The sequence below is a fragment of the Eublepharis macularius genome, chromosome 8 (genome assembly GCF_028583425.1).
Source record: "Eublepharis macularius isolate TG4126 chromosome 8, MPM_Emac_v1.0, whole genome shotgun sequence".
Taxonomy (NCBI): domain Eukaryota; kingdom Metazoa; phylum Chordata; class Lepidosauria; order Squamata; family Eublepharidae; genus Eublepharis; species Eublepharis macularius.
The window spans coordinates 68,493,890-68,508,385 of NC_072797.1; the positions used below are offsets into that span (position 1 = coordinate 68,493,890).

A 14,496-nucleotide genomic window follows, 5' to 3' on the forward strand; every position below is an offset into this window, starting at 1 on the left:
TAAAAACTATGATGTTTATTTTGATGGATTGTTTCTTTCAGGAATAAGCTGTAGAATAGTATTCTCACACTACAAATTAAGAGAGACAATGTTGTATAGTGGCTAGAACGTTGGACTAGGATCCAGGTTCAAATCCAAATTTTGCCAAGAAAGTTTGTTGGGAGAACATACTCTCCCCATAACTAACCTCACAGGATTGTTGTAAGTATAAAATGGAAGAGAGGAGAACAACATTCTCTGAAGAGAAGGGCAGGGTATCGAAGCAAGTTTTAAAAATAAAATAAGCTGAATTGATTCATACTACCATTTAAAAGGTATTCTCCCCCCCCCCCACACACACACCCATTTTAGTTAGGAATTTTATCACCATATGTCCATCTGCTTTGTTATGTTCTAATTTTCCTGTTTTTGAACAAGCATCTCATCATGATTTTAATATGCAAATCTTCTACTTCCATTTATTCCTTCAAAACTGATTTTCCATCTCAGATTCCTAATTCAAGCAGAAACTTAGCCAGCCTACAAATATATCCCTTCTTGCCTTGAGTGTAAATCACTGGCACGGTAAAGGGGGCTTAACTCATCCACCCATCCCATGCCACCTGGCCAGAAATAACCCTCTTCGAGGGCTGTATTAATAACTCATCAGGAACAAGACAGCTGCCTACACTGTATGGGAGGCAAGACTCTGCCCTTCTACCAGTGTACAGCCCCTATCCAGCTCTCTCCCTCATGCACTGTGCATCTGCCTTTAAAGGCAAAATTACACACGGGGAGTTCCAGTCACAGAACTCCAGCATCATAATATGGGGAACTTTCTCATATGAGGCTTAAACACTTCTTGCTTTGGTTGGTTTGTTATTGTTAATGTTAAACTTTTATTATTGACTATGCTCATTCACACTTCAAATGCCTCTCTTACTTTTTCTTGTGCAACGCAAGATAATTGAGTTGATTTAGTGCAAGGTCAACTTGCAATGGCTTGTGTTTCCACTTGTGCTAAAGCTGCTGACAAGCAGATAAGTACTGTGGGATCCAACCTACTAACCAACCCAGTTTCCACTGCTAAAAAGAGAGGAGGGGTTTTACTTTGACCACCAATAAGGCTATGGGATCTGCATGAGCAAAAGTCATGGGCGACAGAAGCTGTAGTAAGGTGAGGAACTGACCAAGCAAAAAAGCTGGCTGAATTCAATTCCACAAATATGAGTTCTGTCCCCCAACCATTTAACTAATGGGGAAGCTCCTGAAGGTGGAGAAGCTGCATGATGTATTATGGTAACTTTGCTTATAAACAACTGTCAGAAGAGAGAAGCTGTATGTTATGTTTTCCTTTCAAGCTGCTTTTGTTTAGCTTCAGCTTTCAACTTTTCCCTTTCAAGCTGCGTTTGTTCATTCCACTTTTCCATCTCAAACTGTTTTTGTTCTGCTTCAACTTTCCCCTCAGAAAGTCTAAATATTCTGGACTAGGGTTGTACATTCCCTCAGGGTTTCTCTCCTCTGCTGTTCTACTAGGCTCCACACTGCTTTGTATCAGTATAACTCTCAGTTCTTCTACACTTTTCCCCTCATGAGGTAAATTGAACTCATTGCACTTCTGGAACAAAGCATCCTTTTTCATCCCCATAAACTCTGCCATTTCTCTCTCTTTTACTTGTATTTCCTTCTACAATTTTACTAAACTTCACCTGATTATGTTCTCTCTTATAAATCCTACTAGTTCTTCTGTGTCTTTCCTTTATAACAGTTCTATATTCCTCATAGAATTTAACTGAACACTCTGTCTCTTTGGCGATCTGTCCCTTCAGAATGCCTTTCTCTCAGAATGTTCCTTCCTCCCAGGCTATTATATCCCACTAAAAATATTTTCTCTTCCTCAGGATGTTTGAGATCCCACCACTAAGCCTCCAACTTGTTATGACCCCTTCTTCCTCTTGGGTAGATTTTGCCTTTAATCTTTCCCTTACACCCTCTGGGTAGTTTGCTGCCACCAGGAATATTATATTCCAAGATGCTATTAATGTGTGGTCTATGACCGTAATAAAGATTGATGATGTATATTCCAAGATATTTTATTTAAATTTTCCCTTTGGTAACATGCCTAAGCATCAGGCTCCTTCGTGGTTCTATGTGGCCCTGAGGATAGGAATATAGTAACGTGCCTAAGTGTTGAGCTAATTATTTATTTGCTGTTACTTTCACATTTTAAAGGCCTTACTGACATTCTTGGAGCTACTTTGATATTTCCTGTTTCAACACTTCCTGCTATAATAAACCCCTTGTTAAGAACACTTAGCATAAATCCCTCAGATTTGTTATCCATATTGTTTTTCCAGTATAGTGTCTTCTGTATGCAAACATAACCACTTTTTCATAGAATGCCTACTACTGTTCCTTGGGCATAAGCCTGCTTAATCCATGCTCTTTCAAACTATGTGTTCCTATGGATTTAAGCCTTATTAAAGAAACATAGCCAATGACCAGGTTATGACTTTGTGTAATTATGGCTTTATAGTTTGTGAGTTAAATCTTTCTGGTGTCCAGAAGCTGCACAACTAGGTCTGACAAGTCCCTTATATTGAATGGAAGACTGCTTTTAAAACCAAACAGAATTTCAAAAACTGACTGATATAGCACAAGAATTTGCTGTTGAAAGAAAAAAAACTGAATCATTTCACTGAGCATGTGGTTATGACTGCAAAATTATTTATTTACTTCATTTATTCCCTGCCTTTCTGGGAAACATAGTGGCCTGCATTGTTCTCTTCTCCTCATTTTATCGTCACAACTATCCGGTGAGGTAGGTTACGCTGATAGTGTATGTAGCTCTGGATTCCAGTCAACGGTAACAAGACTTTGGCCAAGCTCTTGGTCTCCAGTGGTAGGCCTTCTGGTTTGGCAGTGGCCAGGTAAGAGTTCCTTCATGATCCCACACTCATTCTACTAATTGAATATAAGCTCAAAATGGCTGCAACCAGTATAGTCAGAAGCCAAGAGTGCTGCAGTCTTGTAAAATATCCACGTATCCCCAGGCCTTGGTGTGTCATGGGATTCCAATCCACACCTGAAAACGTTGTCTCTAGCACTCCAGTGTGGCCCAGAAAGTAGTAGGCTTCCTCACAGAAGGAATGCCACTTACATACGCTTCCTCCTATGATATTTGATGAGGGGGGAGTATCTAGATTGTATTCATTTTTTTAAAAAAATCCCTATCCAGGCCCTATATGTGCATCAAAGTCCACACAAAATTCTTATATATGTAGACTGCCATCTTCACTTCACATCAATGAAATATTCTGAAGTGCTTCATACATTTGAGACCAATATTCACAAAAAATTGCTTGACTAGAGCAACTTCCTGCAATTGTATAGAGTTACCTTTGTAGGCTTGTTATTTAAAATATTACTTACATAGACAGGATGAAGATCAACTCCATACATTTCAAGTGTTTTTGCCACTCCTAAGTAATTCATTTCTGCCTCAGCTGGAACTTGGCCCCTGTTGAACATAACAATCATACAGATATCTATTCAACACAGAAAATGTTTGGGGGGGGGGAATGATTTTCATGACACTTCCTGATGTGAGGAATGTTAACAAAGCCCTAGTTTATGTGTTATAAGGAAGGCAAGTACACTTCGCATACACACCCCATGTAAAATATGAAGCCTATGAGTAGGGTTCTTTGTACAAACTTCTGCCTCTTTTACACCATTTAACTCCTTTTTTGATGGAGAGAAGCTGTGCCAAGAGGGGTGTGTCTGTAATCTATTAACATAAAAACCCCAGTTCATGATTATATTTCTTGCCAGGGAAAAGGAGGGGGTGCCATTCCTTCAGGACCATAATATTACCACCAAGACTACCACTTTGTCTCATCATCACCTCACTTAGAATGTGAACACACCTTAGTAAATTGGTAGGAGAGTAAATCTCATAGGAGAGGTCTCTCTCAGATACCCTGGGCCAATTCATGTAAGGCTTTAAATGTAAACCCAGCACTGTGAAATGAGTCCAGAAGCAAACTTGTAACCATCATAGTGCTTTTAAAAAACGGGTAATTTCAACAACACTGCAGCTTTTTTGACCAGCTGAAGTTTCCAAAAGATCTTCAAAAGGTTGTAGTTTTCCAGCCTGGATATGACATTCAAACCAGCAAGCTTTTTATCAACGTGCCTCTCTCTCCTCATGAATTCTCAGTCCATAATCACCTGACTCAATTCTTAAACATGCTTTTTCCTTCTCCCTCAACTTTGTGATTGACATGGATGATTCTGTCAAACAACTATGCTGACTGATGAGCTAAATCTTACAAACTATGAACAATGCTTGTCTTTGTAAAATATGCTTTTGCTGCTGTAATTATTATAACTCTTATACTAAATGATGAATTTGTGTGTTTATAAAATTGTATGATCTTCCTGTCTGTTTCTATGCTTATTCATACCATTTAATACTGCTTCTGGTTGAAACACAGCTGCTGTAGCATAGTGGTTAAGTGGTTGGGTTATGAATTAGCACTCTGCTAGTTCAACTCCCACTACTGCCATGAGCTCAGCAGGTGGCCTTGGGTAAGCCACTTCTTTCAGCCCCAGCTCCCCAGCCATTTTGTGGGAATAACAGTAACACTGACTTTGTTCAGCACACCGAGTGTGGCACTAACCTGTCCAGAAGGGCAGTATATAAGCACACTGTTTGTTGTTGTTGTTGTTGTTGTTACTACTACTACTACTACTACTACTATACTGTTGCAATGTAAATAGTGACTAGAGAGTCAAGTATTAAAGCATGTTCCAGAGAAAGAAAAGACTTATCTACACTGTAAGCCGATATTGGCTTTATGCCACTTTAACTGTCATATTCTGAAGAATTCTGGGAATTGTATTATGAGGACATGCTGAATTCTGTTAGAGATCCCTAGTAATTCTTCACAGAACTACAATTTCACAAGTCATCTAGATTCAAGTCTGGTGGTCCAACAAGATTTCCAGGGTATAAGCATTCAAGAATCAAGCTCCCTTTATCAAATAGGGTTGGCCATCTAGGAAGAGGGAACAGACCTTTTCAGATATTACATTTCTGGAAATTCTCTCTAACAGGACCCCAAGCTGTCCTGTTCTGTCTCTTGTACTATTTAACTTCCCAATGCAGGTTTCATTCATACAACCGAATACTTACATCAGAGTTTTGTGTATCCGTTCTACAGCATCTTCTAATTCTTCTTTCTGGTCTGGAACAAAGCGGTATTCTGATACATAGCCAGCAATGTGCTTGTACGGGTCATAGTCCCCAAGCTCAGCTATACAGAACATTTAAAAAAATCACATAGTTTTTTGGTGTAATTAACACAGTGTTATTTCCCAGTGCAACCATAAGAACTAAAAATAACATAAAACTAGGAGGTCAAGAAAAGGTAAGCTGACAACATCCCAAGATAGTACAGAGCCACTAAAATATCTTATGAGCTCCTCATAACTTTCACAGAATTACTGCACTTGCAATAAAGTGGTTGGTAATTAATGGTCTAAAACTGAAATATCAGTACTACATGCATGCCCAACTCCAAGTCACCAACATTGCTCATAGCTAAAGCATACTTTACACTGACTTAAACTTGGAGGCACAATTCAGTCTTATCCCTGTAGGTGTATCAGAATAAGAATCACCTACACTACTCACAACAGAACACACTCCCTATGTTTCTGTGTTCTGGTCAAGGCATGCCTCCCTTTGGAATTTAACTACAGAGACTGCTGTGGAGACACAAGGGGCAGCCTCTTCAGAGAGAGGGTAATTATGCTGCTTCTCTGCACCAGAAGCAAATGAATGATCCAACCATGCTCAAGACAGACGTGCAGCACAACAGAAGCTAATGGACAAATTCAGAGCAACAAATCATGCAGATATATAGCAGGCAGCCTCCTCTGAACACTGGGCTCATGGGAGAGTTGGATTATTGAATCAGTTTTTCAGAGCAGTCACAGTTCTTTCATAGCACGTTAGTGTGCCCCAATGCATAATGTGTGAATTACTAGTTTAACAGATACAAAGAGGTGAACATCCATGGTACCACAGTGGAACTGGTCAGCCCTTCTATGCTGTTTCCAATACCAATTAAAAAAGGTTATTGTGTCTTTAGGAAATGGTATACTTAAGCACTCTCATAAACTGACTTGTTCATAAGGTATCTTACTCCCTTCCACTAGTGTGCCATGATTGCACAAGGATTCAATTCAGCTGTTGCTAATTGATACCAACATGACAGTTCTCAAAAAACCCAATATGACTGCACAAAGCCCTCAATCAGCCTTCAATGTGAGCACAAGATAATTGGTTGGGATATCACACACAGGCAGCATTCTTTATGTCCCATTCTGAATGCTTATCTGCTCATTCTGAGTGTTTACATACCAAGTTTCAAATTTAAATTCTATACAAAATATATCTCATATTTGCTACCTCCAGAAGTTGCTAAAAATTGAGCCCAGACACATCTTTCTTCTTGGAGTACATTCTCTGAAGACTGATATCACACTTAAACTAAGCACAGTTAGGCTGCATTTTTTCCCAGCAAGACAAAGTGAAACATATGCTTTAATTTCCAGATTAAAAAAGGTACCATCAAAACTAAAAGGAAGCAAGTGTGGTTAAATAGCAACATAAAAGAGGCCATAAAAAGCAAGGAGGCTTCCTTTAAAAAGTGAAAGACTTGTCCTAATGAGAAAAATAAAATGATTCTGCTAAATGCAATTTTAAGTGGATGCTAAGGCAAGAAAAATAAGACTTTCAAGAGCATAAACATTAAGACAAAACAGTAAAAAAATTCTTTAAATATATAAGAAGCAGGAAACCAGCTAGGGTTAGATATTAATGGAGTAGATGGATTGCTAAAGTAAGAATGGGAGAATAGAAGGATGCTGAATGAATTCATTTTCTCTGTCTTCACTGTGAAAGATGTGGTGCAGTAACCCTCTCCAGAGTCACTATTTCCAGGATGGGCATCTTAAGACTAGAACAGTATAAAGATGATAAAAGATTACATTCTACTTGACAAATTAAAAACTAACAACTTATCATGGCCTGAGGATTCTTAAGAAAAAGATATTTTAAATATCTTTTAAATATGATGGATATCCTATCCATCATATGCAACTTACTAAAATTAACCTCCTTACCAGAAGACCGGAAAATAGCAAATATCATGGCTTTTTTATAAAGAAATTTATGAAGGACACAGGAAATTGCAGATCAGTTCTATTCCAGGGACACTGGCAGAAAAGAGTTATTAAATACAGAATTGTTAAGCTTATATGGAACAAGTATCTACTGTGAAAAAAATCAGCATGGCTTCTTTAAAGCCCAAATGATTTGGCTCAGCATACTTGAAGCAGAGCTAGTTCCAGGTTTCGGGGAGAGTGGGTGAAAGTTCCCAGGCTCCCTCCCCTCATCTGCCCACCACCCTGCTCCTCACTTGCACACTCCTTTCCTCCCCCCCCCCCCATAGCTCCTACCTGTCTGCATGAGTTTTCCTTGCCTGCTTGCAAGCCCTCCCACTGCCCATGCTCATAGTCATCTGCATGCCTGCAGCCCTTTCCCTGGTGGCATTGTATGCAGTTGGGAGCATGGGTGCTGAAGCCCTAGCAAGTGCATGAGAATTAGTAGCAGTAGACCCGGGCAGAAGCCCTGGGTCCTGGCAGTTGTCCCATTGTGTGCTGACATTGGCACAAACTAGAAAGACCCCTTCCTGCCATACTATCCAGCCAGCTAAATTGAAATCATCCTCTTAAGACTTGCTCTCTACACAGGAGAGTTGGGTGGCAACCAGAGACAGACCTTTTCCAGTAACAGAACTTTACTTATGGAATTTCCTCTTGAGGTTCACCTGACGCCTAGTCAAAACATTTCTTTTTACCCAGGCTTTTAACTAGCAGATGGGGGTCTGAGCTTTTTAATTTTTTTTTTTTACGATCTGCTTTTAGCCCAAGGACTAGGAATCCAAAAGTGTGGGATCATAGCTCCGTAAGAGAGTATTTGCCTTCCATGCAGAAGGTCCAAGGTTTAATCATTGGCATTAAGAGGATCAGGCAGTAGGTGATAGGAAAAAGCACTATATGACATCATGGAGAACTGCTTCCTACCAGAGTATATAACACTGTCCTTGATAGATCAATGGTTGACTTAGAAGGTAGTTTCATGTGGTCTGACACAGCAGAAGGAAGATCCAAGAGGAACTCACCAGGTTCGATGAATGGACTGCAACATGGCAAATGAAGTTCAATATGCATAAAAGTGGGCCAAAAAAATTAAATTCTACACATGTACTTATAAGATCTGAACTGGTGGTGACTGACCAGGAAAGATGTCTGGTGGTTCAGGCCAAATCTGCAAGCCTGAAACACGACCTTCCTTCAAAGTCCCAGTGCAAAATATTAAATCTGTGTGGCCTCGCATGTGTGGGGCCTATCACTACTTGAGAGAGGCCCAGGACTGCCAGCGAAGCTATAAATTCCTGGGGGGGGGGCCTGATGTGGAGCATTCAGCATGAATGTTGATGTCATCAAGACAATCAATTTATTTTTATTATTTTATTTATTTATTAGATTTATATTCTGCCCTCCTCACAAGCAGGCTCATCGGGTCTCCAACACCACATCCAAGAGCACCTCTACCAATTCAGGGTACATAGTGAAGTGATAGGTGGTCAGTAAACAAAGATAATATCCAGTCTATCTTTAGTTCCCAATGAAAGACAATGAAAGTCAAGGACAGATATAGTTTGTACCAGAAGTCTGCAGAAGTTGAAGTAAATATGGCCCCAACATCCAACAAAAAGGGAGGACCAATTAAAATGGTTCGCCCACAAAGGCTCATAGATCCTTCTAGATTCCAAAATGCCCTAGGGGGGGTTAGGATTCCAGACATTTGCTCTATTGAGGTTGTGAAGCTTCTTGAAGCAATTGTCAACATTGCTCCAAATCGACTTTTCCAGCCGTTGGGATGGAAGCCAGCCCCATGTTTTAACACAGAGTTGGGAGACTAAAGAGGGCTGGAATACTTCTAGAAAGACACTGGGGGGGGATCATGCTGAAACTCATAGAACATGCTACTGAGCCCACTGGAAGATGTATGAAGTAGTAATGAAAGCTGCAAAGAAATGTTAATTTCTCTGCAACCATTGCGTCAGCTAGTTCACGACCATCCTAATTGTTCACGGTATCTTGATATCTTCTAACTCCTAGATCTGAATCTTTAGTCTCAAGAACAGACAATTAGCTGTGATGCCTTTGCAAAGTTTTTGCCAGTAAAATAGCACAAATATGTTCTGATTTAGATGCCAGCTGTAACATAGGTGAGGTGGAAGAAATGCTTTACACAACATCTGGCTCATTTATGGGCCACTTTGACTCAATTACAGTTATGGATGTTGACAGGATACTGGCATCTGTGAAGGCTACTATTTATGTGCTGGATCATTGCCCATCTTGGCTATTAAAATCATATAAGAACCACATAAATGAACACTTGAGGAGGTCTATCATAAATCAGTCCCTTGGCCACTCAAAAAGCAGTTATTCACACACCACCCCTAAACAAAATTGACGTGGCCAACTACCACCCAGTCTTCAATCTTTCCCTTCTGGGCAAAAGTGATAGAGAGAGCAGTAGTTGACCAAATCCAGGTCATCTTGGATAAATCTGGTGCACTGGACCCATTTCAGTCTGGATTCACGCAGGCTATGGGATAGTGGTTTTTTTCTACACAAGTCTGAGGCACACATAGTTGCCTTAAAGCATGTAATAAACTTGCATCTAGGGTCGACAAACAGGCTTCCCAGTTGCTCACCAGTGGCAGGGGTTTGCCCTGATGCCTGCTGTTCGTTGGTGGTTAGCAAGAGGTGGCAAGCTCCCCAGAGATCACTGGCCACCATCAGGCGGCCCGGGAAAGCACGCACTGGGAACACTCCCAGTGGGGCACAACATCACTTCCTGAAGTGACAGCGTCACTGTGGGCGTGCTCTTGTGCTTCACTGGGGCCCATTTTGGCCTCAGACGAGCTGAATTTGCCCCATGCAAAGCACGGGAGCACGCCTGTGGCCACTGTGATCACATCACTTCCCAGAAATGACATCATCATGCAAGTACCAGGAGCACACACATGCAAAAACAATCAACAAGGCACGAGGTAAGTGCCAGGTCTTCCCCCCCCACCAGGAGGGTATAGGGATCTGGTAATCCTATTGCCAAACTCCAGGTGGAGCCTGTAGATCTCCCAGCATTACAACTGATCTTCAGCCAATAGAGATCCATTTCCCTGGAGAAAACAGCTGCTCTGGAGGGTGGACTCTATGGTGTTATGCCCCACTGACATCCCTCCCTTTCCCAAAGCCCACCATCCCCAGGCTCCACCCTCAAATCTCCAGGAATTTCCCAATCAGGAGTTGATAATCCTACTTCCACCAGGTAAAAAAGTGTTGCAGAAAGCACTGACAAAGAAAGTGCAATATTATTTGACCAGAAGCACATACATTGTATTGCATAAGCTCCGAGCTGAGCAGCAATGTTGATAGGACAAGGCAAGCGGCCCTGCAAGACATCTTGTTTCACTTGTAAAAATACCTGATACCTAAAAACGAAGGCAGAAAATAACAATGTTGAAGATCCTAATATGCTTAACATTTTATTACCACAGTTTTATTCAAAAGAAGCACCACTAGATTAGCTTAAAAGAGGGCAGGCAGTGCACATCAGAAAACTGAAATCAAATTGTATTTTATTTGAAATCTCAGTGGGCATCATGGTGTCCCCATGCAACGTTTGAGATCACAGCCTTACGAACAGCAGCGTGTGTACTGCTACTGTAATTGTATTGCTTTATAAAATTTTATAAATATAACATTATATTTTATATTTACAAAATTATAAATTTTATAAAGCCATGGCCCTGCAGATTAACCGCACGTAATTCAAAAACCAACTATACTACTAGGGTTGCCAAACTGCAGCCGGCAACCCCGGGGAGAAAAATTAGGGAATGGGGACTGGTGTACCAGCATCATGCCAATGTACTGATGTCATGGGTGCTCTAAGAAGCGCAAAAACTCTGTAAAACCATAGAATGTTTTGTAAATCCTAGAGTGTCCATGACATCATTTCCAGGTTTTACTGGAACTGATGGCAGTGCACTGGTACAATGCTGGTGTATGCCCCCTTTCCCCCCCACCATTGCTTCAGGCACCAGTAGGCAACAAATGCAGTTGCCAGGGGATCTCCTGCTATAACTGGAGACCTGGCAATCCTAAATAACACTCACAGTTCTATACACATGATATTATAAGATAGGATCTATCGTCTGTCATACTATAGGCTTTCTGGACAGCCACCACATATCTGCATACAAGGTGCATCCACTGGAACAAGAAGAAGGCTACTGATTGAAAAATATCTACTTTAAATACAGCACAATCAGCATATAATTATCATCATTAGGAAACAGAATAATGGCTTAAATTACTGCATTATACAGCATAATTCACGAACTTTTCATTATGGAACTTTGTATACTTTGCATGGGATATTCAATGTTGAAAATAAATGCACATCCAGAATTTATTCCTTAAAGCTATGGTAGAATAAATTGTTATCCTAGAGCTTTCATTTTCACTCTATTTAGGAGATCCCTCATGACAAAATACAAATCTGAAGCTAAATGGGAAGAAAACGCCTGCTGGGTCCAATTCCTAATGGTTAAATGTTATTTATATTGTACCTGGTAATTTCTTCTTTTAGTTTGCAAGGATCTTCCGCGTAGAATTTTACTCCAAAATACAGTGTATATGGCGGACCAGCTATTAGAAATAAGAAAACTGATTAATTTTGAAGTATATACAAAGCAATGTTTGTTTGCACATTATATTACACATACAGAAGGATTTCATCTCTGTGTTTGGATTTATGCTTGTTTTCAAATTTTCTGCAGTCATACCCTATTGTATCTGTTCACTGAATATCCTAACTATTGATCATATTGTATTTTGCTCAGTGAATGTTCTAGCTTTTGATTACATTGTTTTTACTTACACTGCATAATCTGCCTTGGGTCTCAGTAAGAAAACTGGACTATAAACTAACAAACAAACAGCAAACCTGAAATTTACTTGGAAGGAAGTTCCACTTTCCCCCAGCTGTTGTTACACAGAGTATGGGCTACTGAGCTGCCTTCCTTTTTTCACTGGGTAACAATTCAAAAACTAGAGATCAAAAACATTGATTTTAGGGCTTTATAGTAGTGGTGCCCAACCTAAATACCCAAGCATCTTCTACAAAGAATTGAGAACATTTGACAATGTTCCCATGAGGTTTTCTTTGTAAAATGGCAGGGACCACAATTTACATAGACATGTATACTCAGGTAAGCACAGACCTGTGTGAAATCTGTAAGTTCATCTACATTAAATGTCAATGGCTGTATTCTTGTGCCTTCTTACTTGGAAATAAGCCCATTGAACCAAAGATTACTAGCTTCAGACATATGCACAGGATCACAATGCATATCTAATTTATGCAGTTAAATATTTTAATGTACACTGGATATCCTGTTCAGTGGTGCTTCCACGTGGAAGGATGTTCATGTCATCACATCTCCCCTCACTGAGGACACATGCATGGATATCTGCACACACAGGCCACTGTGGGGACTACCTTCCTTATCCCCAACCAGCTTGACCACTTTTTTGCATACAACTTAATTGAGCTCCAAATAATGAAGTACTTTAGGACATATATAACACAAGATAAAAGATATTATTGAAGAGCTTCTCTCAAAATTTTTCATATTCCAAATTTGGAATTTTATGTTTAATTATTTTTAGCTATTATTATAATAAGAGCTCAGAAGGGAGATATTTTAGGGTGAACCATTATGACAGGATCGTTCGTTGAAACTGGGAGGTCTGAAGACTGAGCGCAATACCAATTTTCCCAAGAGACTAAGAACTGGTTCATTCAGAGTATGTGACATCCATGTTCTTGTCACAATTCTGGACTCAATTGCCACAGTTCTAGACCTTCATTTAAAAGTGAGTATAAAAAACTCAAGTCAAAAACTGTGCCGTTGTGTATAAAAAACCTTAGGCAAGATACTAATTACCATGAGTAGAACAGAGCTTCTACTTCCACCCACTGACTATGTTCCTTCATATTCTGATCCTAGGGGCCTCATGAACAGCACCGGGGTCTGCAATGGGAGAGGAAGTTGCCAAAAATCATCCCACCTACTCTACCAGTAAGTGCTGTTCCACCAAGTGTTATCATGCTGGCAAAACTGTACTTTTGGATCCAAATTCTCATTACGTAGTTCTTTAGAAAGATTACTACTTTCGAAAACAGTTGAATCATGGATATACCTATAGAATTTTTAGCACTCAGAGTGTACAATTTTCAGTGCAATCATAAGCAGAGTTACTCCAGTCTAAGCCCATTGATTTCAATGGGCTTGGACTGGAGCAACTCTTGTTCAGTTTGTACTGTAAGTGATACCTAGACACTGAAATATCAATGCACTTTAAGTAAGGTTGCCAGCCATGCACTAGCAAATTCTAGAAGACTTTTGGGACAATGGAGTTTCAGGGGATGTGATGGAGGGATTCCTAGACCATTACCCAGAAGTAACATCACATTCTTCAGTTCTCCACCCAGAAGTGACATCTTTTAATGTGACAATCTAGGAATCTCTATGATATTTACCACAGGAATTGGGGAAATTCCTAGAAGGTCACCATCAGTACTACTTCCCCTTTTTCTCCTGCTCCTCAAATCATTGAGGATGGGGGATTGGGGCTGACGTAAGGCCCACTCACTCGCCCTCTGTGAGAAAGATTTTCCCTCCAAAACGGTTAAGATTGCTTGCTGAGACTGGGCAGTCTCCGGTAGCATTTCTATGAGTATAATTTAAAGGTCTTTTTGTCCCATACTTTAAAACATATATTTTGGTTTATATCCAAGCACAAATATTTGGTAGGGGAGAAGCAGGAGCCCACGTCTACCAGAGGCTGAGTAAAGTTCAAAAGGAAACAGCAGGTTTATTAAATAGGCAGGGTTGGTATGTAGATAGGCTTGGAAAGAAAAACTGAAGTAAATTTTGATTGTAGAATAGAATACTTCACAAACATTAGGCACAATAATCTTAGTTTCAGTAGTTACATATCTTAAAAGTGAGAGGTTGGTAGCTTCAGACTTAGGTCATGTTAACTAGGTTTCCTCGTAAATTTCACTTCACAGCTTAGGTGTTCTGACTTCAATACAGCATTCTTTTCCCTTTACACTAGATCCAGGGTCCTCCTCAGAACCAAAGCCCCCTTTTTAGACACTGAGCAGGAATTATTCTTCTCCAAAAGACATAACCCTGATCACTTGGCTGAAGGGGAGTCTCCTTTCACTACCCACTTCCTCTGCCAACAACACAATCCCAGTTCTATCTTGTCTGTGTAAGTTAGTGC

At 40.2% G+C, this 14,496-nt stretch overlaps 1 protein-coding gene across 6 annotated transcripts in view; it reads right to left on the bottom strand.

Annotated features, from left to right (window-relative positions):
* The window catches only part of EPB41L4A (erythrocyte membrane protein band 4.1 like 4A), a 177,427-nt gene that overhangs the window by 76,359 nt on the left and 86,572 nt on the right, over positions 1–14,496 (bottom strand). For 5 of the 6 annotated variants that reach the window (XM_054987238.1, XM_054987242.1, XM_054987241.1 and 2 more), the window contains 4 exons: positions 11,769–11,847; positions 10,528–10,625; positions 5,180–5,300; positions 3,412–3,499 (listed from right to left, as the gene is read on the bottom strand). In XM_054987238.1, coding sequence (XP_054843213.1) covers positions 3,412–3,499; positions 5,180–5,300; positions 10,528–10,625; positions 11,769–11,847 — 386 coding nt within the window. The remainder of the gene's footprint in view (positions 1–3,411; positions 3,500–5,179; positions 5,301–10,527; positions 10,626–11,768; positions 11,848–14,496) is intronic. The other variant, XM_054987239.1, reaches the window with a different exon arrangement.